This window comes from Symphalangus syndactylus, chromosome 2 (genome assembly GCF_028878055.3).
Source record: "Symphalangus syndactylus isolate Jambi chromosome 2, NHGRI_mSymSyn1-v2.1_pri, whole genome shotgun sequence".
NCBI lineage: Eukaryota > Metazoa > Chordata > Mammalia > Primates > Hylobatidae > Symphalangus > Symphalangus syndactylus.
This window is the reverse complement of record NC_072424.2, coordinates 20,407,053-20,425,587: the sequence shown is the minus strand read 5'-3', so window position 1 is coordinate 20,425,587 and position 18,535 is coordinate 20,407,053. Positions and strand designations below refer to the sequence as shown.

Here is an 18,535-nt window from a genome sequence, read left to right as displayed (position 1 = left end):
AATAGGTCTTTGGCAAGTTTGAAAATGCTTTTAGATAATCTTTCCTTTTGTGATTTGAACATCACTCATAATCAAAAATTCTTATCAATGCTAGAAGTTTTCCATATGAGATTAAGTGTTGCTCATGGCCTAAGGACATTTTTTTTTTTTTTAACATTAAAAGACACTGAGGCAGAGACTTTGAAAGAATTCACCAATACAAATTATTTTTGAGCATTATAAAATGAATACTGGTGACATTTTAATACAATAATAAATACCTGGCCTCATCCCAAAGTATTACTTATGTAAAAGTAGCAAAAGAATTTTGTTAACATTGGAGATCATTACATACAGCTTGCTAATCATTAAAACAGCATATGATGTCATTTAGATTGATATAAAATGGATCAAAGCCTATTCCTGAATAAAATATGCAAAATAAGTAAAATGCAAGAAGTGACAAAAAATAAATCTTGTGAAGTTTTCAAAAGGAAAAAAAAAAACCTAAAACGCTTCCTGTTTGAATCTATTTGCTTCATTTTACTATTGCTACTGTGACAATACCAAATAAAAATTATTTTGTAAATGAAGCCAAATCTTATGTTTTAGTTCCTTCAATGTATGACACTATCTGTATTTAAATGATGTAAAAGAAGCAATATTTTGCTTTTGCAGTATTTTTATCCATGAGAAATTCTCCAGTTGTCCATGTCACAAGTGGTCATTCTATGGGAAAACTGCCAAAAAAACTACAAAATCAAGCCTGAAAGAGTTTCTACAATGTTTTCACGTAACTTAGCAATGAGGCATAATATCCATTCCTGCACACAGGTTACTATTTAAATATAGCTCTAATCAAGTGTAACAAATTTTCGTAGCTACAAAGGAACTCTGATCTAATTTTACATTAGTTCTTTCTCTCATTGTTACCAAGTGGATATGCCAGGAGAAGATTACATTTACTGTATATCAAGTTGAAATACTGGCACATGATATAAATACCAGCTACACCTTGGCAAGGAAGAAAAATATTTTCTTGATTAACTAAATTGGAGCAATTCAATCAATTCAGATATAGTTGCATCAAAACTAGCCATTTCTTAGAATATCAATATTTTAAAATAGCATTAGCCTGAGACCTTAAACTGAGAAAATCCCTTATGTAAGGCAAATGGTAAAATCTGAAGAAACAGGGGCTAGAAATAAGAAATGACAGCAATAAACTCTGTGAAATAGACAACCTTAAATAACATACAATTGAGCACTCAAAAAGCCTGGAAATGAAGCAGATTATACACGCAGTTAACTCAAGGTTTTGGAAAACAGAGCTATTTTCAATAGGGAGAGAAATACATCTGACGAATAGTATCTCAGAAATACTCTGTAGTACCTCAGGCTTTATAGAATGTAGGTGAATACACTTTGCAAAAAATGTACCAAAAATTTGCAAACAAAAACAAGCATGTATGTAACAAATCAAAGCAAATATGAGTAAAAAAAATCAATTGCCCCCAAAATGGAAGGGGGTGAGGGTAGTGGAAATTCATAGACTTTTAGAGATAAGACCAATAAATCATCTACTTTAACATCTTTATTTCACAGGTGAGGAAATTGAGGCACAAGGAATGATATGTAACTTCCCAATGTCAGATTAAAGTCAATAAGGAAAAAAATCTAAAGTTGATGAATAACATCTGCAGGAAAATAGAAGCTCTTTCTTATTTGATGAACCACATATGTTAATAAGGTTAACCACATGGCTGGCACATACTGCAGGACACTGTATTTAATCAGGAGACGTGAGAGCTGAAGAGAAAGACAATGCAAATTTTCTATTGCTAGAGTATAAGCTCCTGGAAGGCAGTCTGCCTTGCATTAAATGTTTATTCCATTTTTATTTCTAGAACTATATTCTTACAAGTAAGCTACAACTGTGTGTGTGTGTGTTTGTCTTGTTTTTTAGTAGGGAACTGTAAAGACCTATGTAAACCTGAATAAAGCAAATCAGTATTTGACTATAAACTGTAAAAACACTATAATGTCCATTCCCCACCTCCCAAAAAAAACTGCAAAGAACTTTTACAAATATACTCATTGAAAATGTAGCAATGACAAATAACTTTAGTTGCTTTGTTTTGAAAATGATATAATAGGGAAGTCTTAATGAGATCTTCAAGAATCATTTCGGAGATAGCATTTGTTTTTCCAGTCTTCAGAAAGATAAAATGAAAACACAGCATTTGGAGCTTACTGGATTAGCTGACTTTTTTTCACCTCTGGAGTACTGGATTTAAACTGTACATGGCCTCTGTTCAATTTTTAGTGGGCACAGGTCCATGTTCAAAAACCAGCACACATGTGGGAACTATTCCCAAGCAATTGGTGCTGTGTGGTCAGAAATGGGACAAAATTGGCAGTAAGAGTGCCAGAGGCCAGGACACAGGTGCACCTCTGAGAAGCACACACATCCTAAAATCTGCATATGTTTGAGTCACATCTAACTCTAGAGACTCTGGTTGTTATTACTTTTCATGAGCATTAAAAAAAAAGTCAACATCACCTACTCCTATTGTAAAAAATCAATGGATATTACACAACAGCATCAACGATTTTAACATTCTATTACTAAACACTGTATTATTTCTTTAAATCTCATGCCAGAACCAACTCAGACATCCTCTAAAGGAGGAGATACAGAAGTTCTCTTCCCAGGCCCACTCAAAGGGTTCCGGCTCAGACCCTTTTTCCCCGTTCCTTAAGAGAGAAAAAAGACATTTATTTTCAAGGTAAGAAAATAAGTAAACAATTTTAGTTGTCATACTTCTTTATCATGACACAACTGGAAGACAAGCTGTACATATATGTCTTCAGTGTCAAAATGTAAAAAGTGTCACACCCAGCAGTTTCATAGGACTTCTAAGCCAGCTGGTAGTCCTCATCACTCGAAACAGTTTTCTAAAAAGCACTTGGGAATATGCTGACAAAGTTCAGCAACGTGCAGAATATTAAACATCTTTCTTGCAATATACCAGCGGCTCAAGTCTGTCTCTTACTGGGCCAAAGGTACAGCTGTGCTAGAAAAGGAAGCTATTAAATATATTAAAAAACTAGAAATATTACCAATAAAGATACCTCATCAAATACATGGTCCCCATTTATCCACAAATAAAATGTTAAGGGTTTAATAACATATGAAAATCACTTTGAATGCAATAACATCACAAACCCTGTTGATAACATTTAAAAGCATTTTCCCCCTAAAGTTCTAATCAATTTTATATAATAGCCAGTAGAGAATTTCTGTAAGGAGAGCCCACAATATTAGAGTATTGCTCACACCAAATGTATTGTAACTGTGATGTTGCCCAGGACTAGGAGTAAAACAAGAAGAAACTGTAAAAGGTTATTTCATCCTCAGACTCCTTGGGTTCACATTTGGGCCTACTTTCACTAGGAAAATTTATGTTTCAGAGAAGGCCTGAAATACATGATCCATGAATATTAAAGTACTATAAATGAAGTGAGGAATTTGAAGGTGCAATATACTTAATAGTTTACATTCAAAACACGTTAAATATTTACTAAGTGTCACCCAAAATTGGCAATTTGAAACAGATTATTTGGTAATTATCCATTTTCCACTTTCAATTTGATAAAGAATCCCTTGGAGGAAACTGAATGCCACTCTTTAGGTATCAAATAATTTTATTATTCAAATCACTGATATATACTAAACTTTACACTTAAAAAAAAACTTTTTCTCTCCTTCTAAAATATCTTCATTTCAATTAAACGGTACCATTTTTCCTCCTGCATTCCTAGTATTTCTGATCTCTCTACACTTTTACTCCACATATTTTAAATCTTAGGATAAGACCTGATTTAAAATGAAACAAAAAAATCCAATCAAGACAAGCCTGAGAGTAGATATGTACAGCAAAGAACAAGAGAGAGTCGTTTTAAAATGTAAAGAATTAACATAAACTTCAAGAAAAATATCATTATAAGAAAGTTTTTTAAAGAGTAAATAAATTCAATTATAACTGAACAAAACACCAACACTATTTTGGAAATGGAAAGTCCTCTTAGAAGTTCAACCAGTATTTTTCTCCCACTAATTTCATTAATATAATGTCCTTTTAAGTTTATGGAAGGGGTGAGTATACCTATCTCTAAAAGCATATTGTTTTTTCAATTTAAGACACACACTAGGGTGTTAATTTATATTATGATTTTTTAAATTAAAATATATCTAACTCAAGCTCAAAAGTCATACTGAAAAGGCCACTGAAGATGTCATCAAATCATTTCATCACAAAAATTTATCATTCTCTCCATCCTACAGCTTTTAATATGGTCTAAACACAATAGCTTTGGAAAACCAATTCTGAATACAATAACTGATGTAATTGCAAATTCAAAGGAAAATGTTAGTGTATTCGAAGTTGAGGATGTTTGTACATACTTTAAAAAAATTTTTTTTTTCTAACAGGTATAGACTCCCATCAAGGCGCACTGACCCTGAAAAATGGCTGAGCTAAAATAAAGGCTGTGTTTATAACGTTGAAATGAAATACTGAGTTCTAAATCTGGTAATTTATCTTTTGACAGCTACAAAGTGCGACACATCAACATTACATTGCCAGATTTAATTTCTCATCTTCCATTTCATTGATAATTGTAAGGTTTAAAATCCATAACAATTTATATGAAGTTCTAGTTGGTCAATACTGTGATCCAGTCCTCTTATACTGAAACAATGTTAACTTACTTAAAATCCACCGCAAAATATTCAATTATTTGACAGATGTTTAACAGAAATAAGGGATCATTAATGATTCCATTTAAAAAATATTTCATCACGAGTGCTACTTTTACTTCAGATTCATGCAAATATGGTGCTTAAAGCTGGATCATATTTCAATCCAAAAACCAACGCCCGAAGTATACGGATAATTTCCAAGAACAGAAAAACCATAAATACGACATAAACTCCCCCAAATTCAAAATAAATTACATAACTTACTCTGTTTTCCTTCTTTGTTTGTCCTCAAAGATGTCACTGAGATTGATTGCCACCTGCCCTAAAAATTTATCCAGACCCACCAGGGACCTATGCATAACTATAAGGAAAAGAATGTATTTCTCTGGACTTCCCTGCATTAGCAATCCAGGTAGCTCGAAAGAGGCCTCCTCCTTCCAAACTGGCTCAAGGGTTTTCTCAGCTACAGAGGTGGAGTACTTTTCCTTGCCCAGCTGAATTATAGTGTATGTGTCATTGGTACCACTTTTGCCTTTTGGCTTCAGATCTTTGGCTTGGAGCACTGTGACCTGCACGTGGGTTGGAAACCACTTTTGGGCTTGCTCGGACAGCATCATCCTGTCCTGTTTCTCTGCACCCGAGTTCACAAGCACAGGCAGTGCCCCTCCCGGAGGGAGAGCCTAATTCCTTAATCACTGCATCCTAAGGACTGTTAACGGAGACAGGCAGGCTCAGGGCTCCCCGACTTCCCTATGGCTGATATCAAAACGCCTCGCAGGGGCAGCCCAGGGGCACGGCCGCTCCGGGGGTCCCCTTTCGTCTGGAGAAACACAGAGGCCCACCATCACCTGGCCGCGCCGTGCAGGCCTCTGCGCGGACCCCTGCTCCTGTCTCCACCTTCCCTAGGCCTGCGGGCACTGAGGCCTGGCCACCGGGACCCGGGCGGAGGGCTGCGGGGGTGAAGGGAGCCCCCTGCCCTAATTCTGAACCCCTGGCCTCCCGCCTGCCTCCTTGCGGCCGAGCAGCCTCCGCTGCCTCCGCACTTCCCGCCTGCCCGGAGTTCGTCCGCAGGCCCGGCCCGGCTCCTCCTCCCGACCCCGGTAATACGAACCGCCGGCGGCTAACGCGGCCTCGCTCCCTCTCGGAAACCTCTCCCTCCTCCTCCTCCCTCTCGCCTCAGCTCCTCCTCTCGGGCGGGGGCGGGTAGCCAGGGGTGGAGTGGAGGGGGGCGGGGGACGCGGCCGCCCCGGCGCCGGCGGGACGCGGGGCGGGCCGCGGGCTGCAGGGCGGCGGGCGCTGCGTTCGGCCTGGCCTGGCCGGCGGCTCCTAACACCGGGCGGGCGGCTGCGGCGGCACTTCCGGGTTGGCCTTCTCCATGTTGGTCTCGGGAACGCGAAGGGGCGGGGCCTCGAGGTCAAGGGTCAGCGCCTCCCTGGTTGCCGTGGCGACTGGAGGCGCGCGACGCGGACGCAATGGCGGGGACTCTGGGCCTGGGACTTGGTGCTGCTTAGGCCTGGCCCAGTGGCGGGTCCTAAGGACGTGGGTACCTGCAGAGGCCGGCAGGTGAGCCCTGGGGAGGGCTGGGGACCGCTCGTGAGAGGAGGTCATCAAAGACCCGGAGACGCCCCTAACTAGGGCGTCTTTGAGGGCAGGGAATCTGTTTTCGCTGTGTCGTGGATGCCCAGTGCCTGGCACGAGGAGGTCCATAAATGGTGTTGGAACGAATCAGGGCTCTTCACTGACCGAAAGCAAACTTTTCTCCAATCTCCTATCCACCCTTCTCTTTTTGAAAACTCCGTAAATTGACTGAAAATGACATCCCCCACCCAGACGAAGGGCGATAGGGAAGCAAATAGTTTCCAAAACTAACACAGGGAGTAGAGATGTAGGGAGGCACTGGGCTGGCATCAGAAGACCTGGTTCCGGCCGCGCCTCTGCCGCTATCAGTGTGTGTGACCTTGGCCGAGTCATTTCACCTCCTTGAGCCTCAGTGTTTTCATGAGTAAAAAAGCCAGTTCTACCTCATGTCTAAGACTCCATCACGACTTTTATGGGCTCGACATCAAAAGGACCCCCGTGGGGACTCACACTGTGGTAGACTGTGCAGATCATGTGGAGACCATGCCCCAAACATGGGTTTCGAGTTTTAGGAGATAATACATGTGCCTTTCCTAGCACAATGCGGCACATAAATCTCCTTTTGCCCCTCTGTTTCTCAATTGGAAGAGATGCCTATGTACTAGCCCTATTGCCTTTAATTCTGTTCGTGTCTTACCTTCCCAAGGAAATTCTAAGTTTTGGAACTGCCTTGTCTATCATGCAGTCCCTTCATAGTGGCTAGCATGCAGCAGACAATTTATTGAATTACTTAATGCCTTTTTTCCCTTTACAAGACTAATTTTGAGAGTGAAACAATATGATACATGTAAACGCACGTTTTTTAACTTAAATGGCCATAAACATGTAAAGTATCATGTTTATTATTTTCAAGCAAGGTTTAAAACTTCTCATTCAAGGCAGAATTTTCCATCCCTGGGAGACAGTGTATGAAAAGGCCATGTGTGGAAAACAGAACAAAATCGTCATACTGCGAATATAGCATCTGGATCCCAGAGTGCACAGTTGTCAACTTTAAAGAAAAATATTCTTAGGGATTTTTAAACAGTACGTTGGAACAGTCAATGGTGGAATTTCACCAGGATCTCTAAGGAGAAATAATTTGACACCTGAAACTTACAGAAACCAAATAAACATCATGAAATCAAATTTAATTAAGTTTAGAGTTCTTATACAATACATTTTTGAAAGTCTTCATGTCTCAAAGGTTGTAATTAAACAATAGAAAATTATAATAGTGGATATGTATTTCTGAAGAGCTTAAATTGTTTGGTAAGCTTTATTAATGATTATAAACTTGTTTACAAGTATCATTTCACTCATCTCTGAAATATAGCCGTCTCTAGGGTAGAAGTTGGCAGCAGTAGTTCACAGCAACGCAATAACATACTCCAACACAATTCGGAGAATACTCTAAAGGCAAGAGCTGAACAATTGGAATTACTAACCTCTCTTTCTGTAGCACCTAAATTTCTTTCGAGTTTTCCCAGCACCTGGCTAGAGCCAAAATTGTTTAGTTTTACTGGTGAAATCAGAAATTATGACTTAAAATTTTTTAAGCCAGAATAATAAAATAACATCTTTTTGCCCCCAGGTAAAGCAAATAAACCAAATAAGCTAAATAGAATCTGGGATTGCATTATAATAAGGAAATGACTTCCTATAGAATGTTTTCCTTTTTTGATTATATTAAGAGAATAAAAACATGACAGTTGAGTCAAAGATATGGTTGGCTTATAGTGAAAAATAATGGCAATTACATAAGATCTGGGATCAAAGTCCTTCTCCCAAAATGTTTATTGTTTTACAGTTTTAAAAATTCTTTTTACTAATTCTAAGATATACATGGACAACAATTTAAAAAGGAAAGGATTGCGTGTGTAAGGACAACATACCAGAATTGAAGAGAGTCACTTTTTAAAAAATTATCCTATGACTAATGATACATCCGGAAATGTTTAGTACAATTCCAAAATCAAAGTCTTGGGAAAATAATATATTTTAGAAGGAAAATGCTGAACATTCTAATTTTAAAGTGTTACAATGCCTACAGCAATGAATAAGAATGCTTTGACCAGAAAGTTAAAATAGTCAATATTTATTCCCCAGGAATAGAGGATTTCACAGATGAAAATATTTACTACATGTTGCCCCTTTCAGTCCCATAAGGAGACTTATTCCAAACACTGGGGGAGATTTTCCCTTTGGACAAAGGCATCTCTAAAATCACATCTTGCAAATCTGTTGCAGAGCAATTATAATGCTCTTATGTTTAAATAGCCCACTGGGTCAAGTGTGTTAATGCTCCCATGTACATTATGTAATGGATATTAATTATTTTCCAGATGGAGTTTCAGAAACATAAGGACAACAAGAAACTTCCCCAAGGTATCATTACAGTCTTTAGACTTCAGACACACACCACACCTCAAATATATACACAACTGAAATGTATGTAAAATTCATATACATGTACATGTGACAAAGCCCCAGAGTTATATTGGAGATACATAGATAGGTGATAGATAGATAGATAGATAGATAGATAGATAGATAGATAGATAGATCAATCTCCACATAACCGGTTGAAAAGTGAAAGAGTATTTGGCAAATTGATTTGAAATTATTATGGCAATGAACTGGCATTTGGGGATTTTTGGTGAGTGTTTTGTTTTGTTTTCATCGCTGGACTGATCAGTTTCTCTTCTGGGATTGGGCAGTGTGTGGATACATTTTGTGATGCCCAAGAAGTAACTTTACACTACGTATGTATGTATGTAGTGTAAAGAGTATGGTATGTAGTGTAAAGAGCTCTAGTCAGCAGCTTGGGTCTTAATCCCAGGTCTGCCTATTACTAGCTACATCTCTTTAGGGAAGTCATTTTTCTTCTTTGGGCCGTCTTGTAAAATGAGACTTTTATAGCAGCCACCAAAGGATCCTCTAACATTTAAAAATTCTACATAGTCTATCCACAACGCAAAGAAGCAAATTGCATTATAATTATCTAACTGAATTTGGTCAATATACTAAAGCAGATTTCCTTTTTATGTAACATTAATAAAGAATTCTCTAATTCAGGAGAAAAAAATTATTTTTCAAGATGTCATGAGAGCTCTGTCTCCCAAATGAAGGTAATTAATGATCACAGAAAGCAAGTAAATGTAAGTTTTATTAATAGGCTCTGCATGAGGCAATTGACACCAACAGCTCAAGATTTGGAAGAAATTGCATGTAGGTGCAAGTGGTTTTGAGCAGTCTTGAACTTTTTAATTGTAGTAATAAACATAACTTCTATCTGTATTATTTGTAGCTTTTTTGAACTGTGAAAATATGCTGAGATTGGTAAGAATTTACGGAGCAAAATACGCATTTGCATATAAGAAGGTTTTAATTTCCTTTTCTTTTTTTTTTTTTTTTTTTTTTTTTTTGAGACAGAGTCTCGCTCTGTGGCCCAGGCTGGAGTGCAGTGGCGCAATCTCGGCTCACTGCAAGCTCCGCCTCCTGGGTTCACGCCGTTCTCCTGCCTCAGCCTCTCCGAGTAGCTGGGACTACAGGCGCCCGCCACCACGCCCGGCTAATTTTTTTTTATTTTTAGTAGAGACAGGGTTTCACTGTAGTCTCGATCTCCTGACCTCGTGATCCGCCCGCCTCGGCCTCCCAAAGTGCTGGGATTACAAGCGTGAGCCACCGCGCCCGGCCTTAATTTCCTTTTCATCTTTTAATTTTTTATTAAATTTATTGAATTTATTGAATTACTTAATGCCTTTTTTCCCTTTACAAGACTAATTTTGAGAGTGAAACAATATGATACATGTAAACGCACGTTTTTTAACTTAAATGGCGATAAACATGTAACGTATCTTTTAATTTCCTTTTCATAGTATCATAGTATTCTGTTGTATAATTTTTGTTCCTACAACAAAATGCATATTAATGCATAGAACACGAATTGATTTACTTTAACTAGTATATGGCATTGGGTGAGATGAATAAGCCCCATTTGATCTTTGCTCCTTCCAAAGGACATTTAAGTTATTTCCACCTGTTCAATTATCATAAACAATGCTGCATAAACATCTATATATGTCTCCTATGCACATATGCAGGGATTTTTTTTGACAATTGACAATTAAATTATTGGGAGTTTGTGAATGAGTGTATGGAACACCCATGGGCCTGAGTATTAGACTTGAATTCTAATCCTGGTTCTACAGACTAAGGAGTTATAGACCTGGCAAGCCGTATTCTGTTTGTGCCTCAGGGACCCCTTCCAAATCCAAAATTCTCAAATTCCTTTTATTATATTTACTGAGAAGCAGAGATTATTGCTATTGGAAGAAGATTTTGTGACTACTTTGGTATTTGTCTTCAAATTTCAATTGTCTCATCATCATGAGTCTTTCTGAAATCTTCCAGAACGTTGCTGCTTCTACAGATTTAGGTGCAGGTTAATAAGGGCTGGAGAATTTTGATTATTCCTGAAAGCAATGATTAGCAGAGTTATATAAACTTACCATATTTGTACTTGTAAACATCTGCTAATTTTTTTATGTTCAGTTAATATCCAAGACAGGGATATTTTTTAAACAAAGAATGGGGGATTCAAATTATAATATTTCTAGGAAAGCCTGGAATCCATAAAATTTCTGAGATAATATTTCTGGAAATATGTTCATTTAGAGAGCATTAAACTGGTGGGCGGCTGGCAAAAACATTTGGTGGTGGTGGTTTTTTCCCCCAGGTGAGATCTAGTGTTCTCTGCCTTTCTACTTATTTGATCTATGTTAAAAAAAGTAAAAGGCTTTTGTTGTGTTTTGTTTTATTTGTTATATTTTGTGTGTTTGATATAAAGCCCGGGGAAAATGACATTTTGAGGGATAGATCCAACTCTTCTTGTTCCAGGACCAGATTTTAAACATTTCTCCTAAAGCAACTTTCAACTGACCTGAACAGTATTTTAGTCTATCTGGATATCTGATCATAAAAGCACTTTGGGCTTAGAACTGTGTGCTTATCTTTTACACATTCTGGGTTAGGTCACCTTCAGTGCACCTATAGGTTGTAATATAGGGAAGAACTGTTGCCAGTATGTATTATAATCATTTTCTGGTTATTGGAATGATCATGGCTGATCTGCATAGCCAAAACTGAGCATAAGATGTTGCTTAGCAATGTATACCTAAAGGAGATACCTCCTTTCAGGAATTATGTAGTATAGTGGACAGAAATCTTCTGGCTTAATAAACTAATGTTGTATATGACCTTGAGCAACTTACAGTCCTCTTCCAGAAAACAGTGAATTTTACATTTCTTCTCTGTCCAAACTTGGATCTTGGGTTATCCAGAGTGGCTTCCCAATAGATTCAAATCAATGACAAACTGCATTTTACTGTTTTTTTTTTTTATCAAGTTTATGCAAGATGAGAAGCTATATGGATTGTGCAATTTGTACCTATAATTGTGTTCTTTTAACACAGGAAAATTAAGGAAGCTTTTCAAAGAACCCTATTCCAAGTAAGAAGTGTGTTGCATGAATTTCTAAGGTAGGTTTTGCCCTGATCACCTTTATAATTTCGATGGTCTTCGTTTTCCTTTCTGTCTACACTTGGATATTGGAAAAAAAATGGAGCAAGCTAGCTTTGTAAAAGTGAAGTCTTCTGAATTAGGCACCTCAGGAATCAAGGGCTTGTAACGCTTTCTGAAACAAGACTTGCTGCAAAGTTCCTTGGATGGAGACACTGAACACTGTTGAGTATTTACCCTGTGGTAGATTTTTGTCCCTGGGCACTAATAACAGTGTGACCTTGGGCAAATTGTGTAAACCTTCCAAATTTAGGTTTCCTCATCTGCAAAGTGGGTTGTTGGGAAGATTAAATAGGGGAATCAGGTAAAAGTGCAGAGCGGGCCTGACACATAGGAAGTGCTCAAAAGATGCTTGTTGCTGTTGGCTTGATGATGTGTCCCTTCGTTTCCAAGTACTTACTTTCCTCTTATCTGAAGGCAAAGGCTACACAGCAGTTGGTCTGGACTGTTCCTCACTAAATAATTAAGGATCCTGAGCTGTGGAAGGTGCCGCTGTAACCCAGCAATGGAGACCCTGAGTTATTTTTGTTTCAAGCCAAACTCAATATTATTGGACACTCTTTTTCTAAACAAAAGTAACATAGAATAAGCCCTTAATAGTATTTCAAACCTTCTTTTAAAATTCAGTAATGACTTTCTAGGTATCATTTTAACAACTTTATGAAAATGAATCAGATCTTTGAGTTGAAGAAAAATAACTCCTTACATTATATACCTACAAGTAGCAAAATTAGAAATTTATGTAGTAGATCATATACCAGGTAGTATTTTAATATTCTAGATTTTCACTTCAGAGAGAATTATGATAAATTTAAAAACAAAAATATAATGTCCTGTGAATCTTACAACAAACATTCTGCTAACCAGTGTATCCATACTCTCCTTCCCCTTCCTCTCCCTCTCCTCCTTTCCTCTCCCCTTTTCCCCTTTCCCCTTCCTTCCCTTCCCCTTCCCCTTCCCCTTCTTCTCCTTCTCCTTCTCTCCTTCCTTTCTTCCTTCCTTCCTTCCTTCCTTCCTTCCTTCCTTCCTTCCTTCCTTCCCTCCCTCCTTCCTTCCTTCCACCAGAAATGTATTTCTCACAAGTCTGGAGATGGGAAGTCAAAGACCAAAGTACCAGCAGAATGGTTGTCTAGTGAGGGCCTGCTTCCTCCTAGATGACAGTCTTTGCACTGTGTCCTCAAGGGTAGAAGGAATGAGCCAGCTCTCTGGGGTCTCTTTTATAAAAGTGCTAATCCCAGTCAAGAGGGCTCTGCCAGGGGCCCTACCTCCCAATATTATCACCTTGGTGCTAACCAATATTTTCTAACTTCCATTTGCTACTCTAATGTTAACTCTGTTATCTCAATTTTAATAATAATAATAGCTTACATTTGCTGATGACTTGCCTTACACTGCATTCATTAACATCTCAGTGTCATTTAATCTGAAAGAGATAAAGCTACAGCCAATACACACATTACCACTTTTTTTCCTATCCTGTTACGAAGAAGGTGAGGTTGTGGGAGAACTCTCTTTAGGCATTGCTCACATCAGGACACTTAAAAAACAGATCCTTCATATCCTCTGGACAACTCTTGTACTTCAGTTGGCTTTAAGCATTATCAAAGCATCCTTGACATGATGCCAGGTCCTAACACCGCTTCAGTGAAAGCATAGAGACAAGCAAAAGATAACTGATCTATTTTGTGCTGCATGACATACTCGATGAGCAGCAACATATACTGTGGTGTTTGGCATCCATAAACTGCAGAGAAATTGAAATATATTAATAAACTTTATGCATGGACAAAGAGTGACCTAGGATATCACTGAACTCTTCTGCCTTCATAACCAAAGGTCAAAATGCTAATAGTCTGTTCCTTGTGGAAAAACGTTGAGTTTTCATTCAGGAGGTCAAGACTCACACACTAACTCAACCTACAGTAGACACTTGCTAGAAAATAAAACACAATAATGCATGTAAAATCGTTTTGTAAACTGTAAAGAATTTTACAAATATGAAATTTTATTATGGTTTTAATCTTGTATCTATTAAATGTATACCTATTAGCATGCACACTTTTTTCTTCTAGCATCAAAGGTTGCTTAAAATAACAGCGGAACATTTAAAAGCAAGAGAATTCTAATTTACCATCATTCAAATTATGTTAAATCCAACTCAACTTTATAAGCTAAGGAACATGTGAAGAATAAATAAGAATTTGATAGTTAAGAAGATAAATATATGCAGATAAATATATGTGATGAGTCAAATTGATTATTACAGGACAATATACTGTATTAATAAAACAGACTAAATTTAAATGTATTGTGCAATGGCAAACCTAGTGCCTTCTTGGAAAAACATGCCTTAACAAGCTCATGTGATTGCAAGGTTGATAATATCTTGATAATAACTTACGTATTTCTTATTCCTAGTAATTGCTGGCCTCCTTATGACCTTCCGCCTAGTTTCAGGCAGTAGCTAGGAGAGCTAGACTAACTGCTCCAGAGAAGCGAGGCCAAGGCATACAACAGAGTCACTTCTCAGCTTTTCTATTTCAAAGTAGACAATAGGGGAAGATATAACAAAAGCCAAAATTTATGCAGTAAAGAAAAAATTGGGGAAGAATACAATTAATGAAAGACCTACACTATACAAGGATTTCACTGGATGAAGTGAAGGATAGGGAGCTTGTAAAGAAGATCAAGATAGTTGGACAGGTGGAATGTCTCCAAGACCTTTCCACTCACCTCCCCACTTGTTGAGCATGGGAGCTGGGCAAATTGATGATAGACCATCCAGATAAATTTTGGCATCTAAAAGTAAATGTCACTTGCATCTTGTTTCTCAAGAAGGACCTTGAAAGTAAGCAAAGTCCTAGAGCTCCCTAATCCCATGCACCACATTGGCTTGGAGCAGCAACAGTAGCAGTAGAATAGCAGAGCAGGGGAACTCAAGGCCAAGACAGTCTTGATACAGGCAACTCCCTGAGCCTTCTGCCATCAGAGAGGTACCTGAGAACCTCCAAAAATTTCATTTCCCCCTGAAAGGTGAGAAAATGACTGAGAGAGGGCTGATAGACTAGGGTCCTCCAGGTCGGGATTGGGAAAATTCAGAGTATACATGGATAAAGAACCAGGGACGGCCGGGCGCGGTGGCTCATGCTTGTAATCCCAGCACTTTGGGAGGCCGAGGCGGGCGGATCACGAGGTCAGGAGATTGAGACCATGGTGAAACCCTGTCTCTACTAAAAATACAAAAAATTAGCCGGGCATGGTGGCGGGCGCCTGTAGTCCCAGCTACTTGGAGAGGCTGAGGCAGGAGAATGGCGCAAACCTGGGAGGCGGAGCTTGCAGTGAGCCGAGATCGCGCCACTGCACTCCAGCCTGGGCGACAGAGCGAGACTCCGTCTCAAAAAAAAAAAAAAAAAAGAACCAGGGACTGGCCATGATAGGACCTACACCTATTACTTCATATGACTTGCTAATAGGGGTCAATGCTGACAGCCATAGATCCTCCTGGGCTTCTCCCTGGGGCCTCAATTTCAGTCCAGCATTTATAACTTAGTTTTGGTCTCAGGGAGAAGGATAGGAAGATGGAAATTTTACCTGAGTTTAAAAACCTGAATTTATGCAGTTATGACATTTTCTGGATACATTTTGACAAGAGTAGAACTAGGGGAATCAAAATAGAGATTATGTTGAGTAACAGGGAAATAGAGTTACAGTTCTTGCCTATCATCTGAGTATATGGCCCGAAATACTGTACCTGCTACATACATTGTAAGCAAAGTGAGGTCATGGCCAGAGCCCAAGGGTTTCAGGAGCCTTCTATGATGTGATGAGATGGTCTTGGGTCCCCTATACTATTAGCTTGTGGTGGTACATTAGGACTAAATGTTCCAGATGCATTAACATAAACCTGAAGTGATGTCCTTAGCGAACTTGGTCTTAAAAATTAAGAGCATTTTGGTTGGGTGACCTACCAACAACAACATACAGGGAAAAGATACAGGATCTAGGTTGATTCTCACTGCAGTAGACATTGATTTTGTGGTGTAGCAGCTTGTAAAATTAATGAAAATTTGAGATGAACTAATAAAAATGTAGTTCATGAAGGTGCCCCACTACTTGCCCTACCTCTCCTCTCCTGTTATAGTAGATCACCCATCTGTGTTCCCATCTGAGGACTCAGGTAATGGACTTCATCTCTTCTTGACTTCTCAAGGATTTTGCATCTGCCATTATCCTTTCTCCCTCCTGTATCCTCAGTCGTTTTCTTCTCTACTGGATTAATGTCATCAACATACAAATATTATCCAGTATTTCTCATATTAAAAAAAAAACTTAACTTACACATATACCCCTGCACCTCCTCCAGCTACCTTTGTTTCTTTTTAGAGCAAAACTTATTGAATGAAAGACTTGTTCATATTTACTTTCTCTTTCTGCTCTTTTTCTCTCGAACATACATCAATCAGATTTTTGTCGTCACCCCTCTACGGCTACACATTGTCACAGTCTGTATCTTATTTGGCCAATTAGCAGCACCTCACACAGTTTGTCGCTTATTTTTTTTGTGGATTAGGTAAAATCAGTGTTTACATTTATGAAGCAGGACATCTTAGGAGAACTCCAAGGTTTGGATTGATGACCTCTTCTAATGTAATATTTAGTGTATTATAGTTTAATGTCATAATGATACATGGTGATAAGTAATAAAGACTTAACCCCAAAGCTGGCTTACTATGCTTATTTAATGTATTTTTTTCAATTATATTTAAAATATATTTTCTATTCATTCAGTGCATCCACTATAAAATTTATTAGATAACTTGAATGAGCTGCTTCTCCAAAAAGCATGATCGCTAAAGAGCACTCTTAATTTTATAGCTGTAACAAGGGATTTGAAGCTGGGACTTCAGGCATAAATATTTGAGTCTTGGAACTTTTCTCTGGTTTTGTGATATATATAATAACCTACAATTTTATACACATAATATGTAATATTAACCTACTATATGTAATTTCTATGTTTAGTATTATAAACTTCTTAGAAACATAAATACATTGTGGTATACATTGTGTACTGTTATAAATATAATTCATAAATATATAACAATCACAAACAATATATACTAATTATTATGTTATAGGCATATATAGTTAATATGTTGAATTTTATACATATGTGTATAATTTATATATTCTTTGGCTGCAGGACCCTGAGACTCATACCAATTAATTTGTTTAGAATGGTTTTGTTATATTGATATATGTGGAGCAAAATTAGAGGTGTGGAATTTCATGGATATTTAAGCCTAGGAGTCAGTCCTGGGCTAGGTGTCCTGGAGTTTAGCGGGAGTTTGAGGGGTCTTGGCAGCAGGAATTCACGGCTTATACAGGTAATCCACTCCTGACGTGCCTGGCTCCTTCTCCCTATGTCTCCATCTCCTCACTGTCACCTAGTACTCTGTATTTTGGCTCTTCCTCCCAGCCCCTGCCTACTCCTGTTCTGCTTCCTCCTCTTAATGCTCCTTCTTCTTGCCAGGATTTCTGGTGGCACTGATTTACAGCTTTTAGCCTTAACTTCCATGATTGAGAGGAAGCATCAGCTTTTCTTGAGGCAGGACATATCATAGCAGCTCTGGCTCCGTGACCTGTATCTGTGGTTGGGTGGAGGGAGAGAGCTAGGGCTCTGAGATCTGCATAGGATTTCCCTTTACTTAGGGATGTGGGCGGGACCAGTTCACGTGAATGGAGCTGTGGTAGGCAGATGTGATGACTGACATATAAAACATATTAAAACACAGTCATTGAAAGCTTCTGATGTGGTTCAAATTTCAGGGTCAGTCTTCATTTAAGAACAAAAATAAATTCTACTTTTCAGTTTAAATGAAATATAGTGTTCAAAATCACTAACTATAAGCTCTCATAACATAGATGTTGTATGATAGAAGCACATATCACTCCATTTTTTCTATATTAATGTTTGTAGATTTTTTTCTTTCAATTGTTGGACTAATAATGACTTTGCAAATTATAATTGCTAATATTCTCTAGAGTGGAAGCCTTTTCAAATCACCTTCCACATTAATACTTATTTAAATAAAAAACTGAGTTGCATTTGGAATTTCTGGATTTTTCTGTTTGTCATGCAAACATTCAGCTCTGTTCTTTTTATGATAATATGAAATAAAGTAGTTTCTCACAGTAACATTGTAAATCATTTGCTTTCTATTACATGCAGCTGGTTTTGTTACTATAATGATTTTCTATGAGTGCATATTGCAGAACACATAAGATGCAATGTGATACTACTCCTTTATTCAGAATTTGTATGTAATTATTGTTTGCCCAAAAATAATGAGAAAACTTGGAAATATAGTAATTTATTGTAATACATTTCTTTTTAATATGTATCTACACTGAGGGAAAAAATCTAACTTAAAAAAATTGCATGCCATCTTTTTTTGTTATATAGACCAGAGTTTTCATCTCATGGAAAATTCTGAATCAAAATCAAAAACAGCTGAGGTAGTTACTCGGGTGCCTTCCTTCAGCTTATTCAAAAGAATACAGGATGAACGGTAAGAATTAAGTAAACCG

At 38.0% G+C, this 18,535-nt stretch overlaps 2 protein-coding genes across 9 annotated transcripts in view; one reads left to right on the top strand and one right to left on the bottom strand.

Annotated features, from left to right (window-relative positions):
• RAB11FIP2 (RAB11 family interacting protein 2) overlaps positions 1-6,138 on the bottom strand; it is a 108,410-nt gene extending 102,272 nt beyond the window's left edge. For 2 of the 5 annotated variants that reach the window (XM_055247734.2, XM_055247743.2), the window contains exon 1: positions 5,009-6,138. In XM_055247734.2, coding sequence (XP_055103709.1) covers positions 5,009-5,361 — 353 coding nt within the window. In that variant the 5' untranslated portion in view covers positions 5,362-6,138. The remainder of the gene's footprint in view (positions 1-5,008) is intronic. The other 3 variants (XM_063625215.1, XM_055247726.2, XM_063625220.1) reach the window with 3 other exon arrangements.
• A 12,270-nt stretch (positions 6,139-18,408) lies between these two features.
• The window catches only part of LOC129465521 (uncharacterized), a 198,263-nt gene continuing 198,136 nt past the window's right edge, over positions 18,409-18,535 (top strand). For 2 of the 4 annotated variants that reach the window (XR_008651977.2, XM_063625845.1), the window contains exon 1: positions 18,409-18,516. The gene's annotated coding sequence lies outside the window, so the exon portion shown is untranslated. The remainder of the gene's footprint in view (positions 18,517-18,535) is intronic. The other 2 variants (XR_010117517.1, XR_010117515.1) reach the window with 1 other exon arrangement.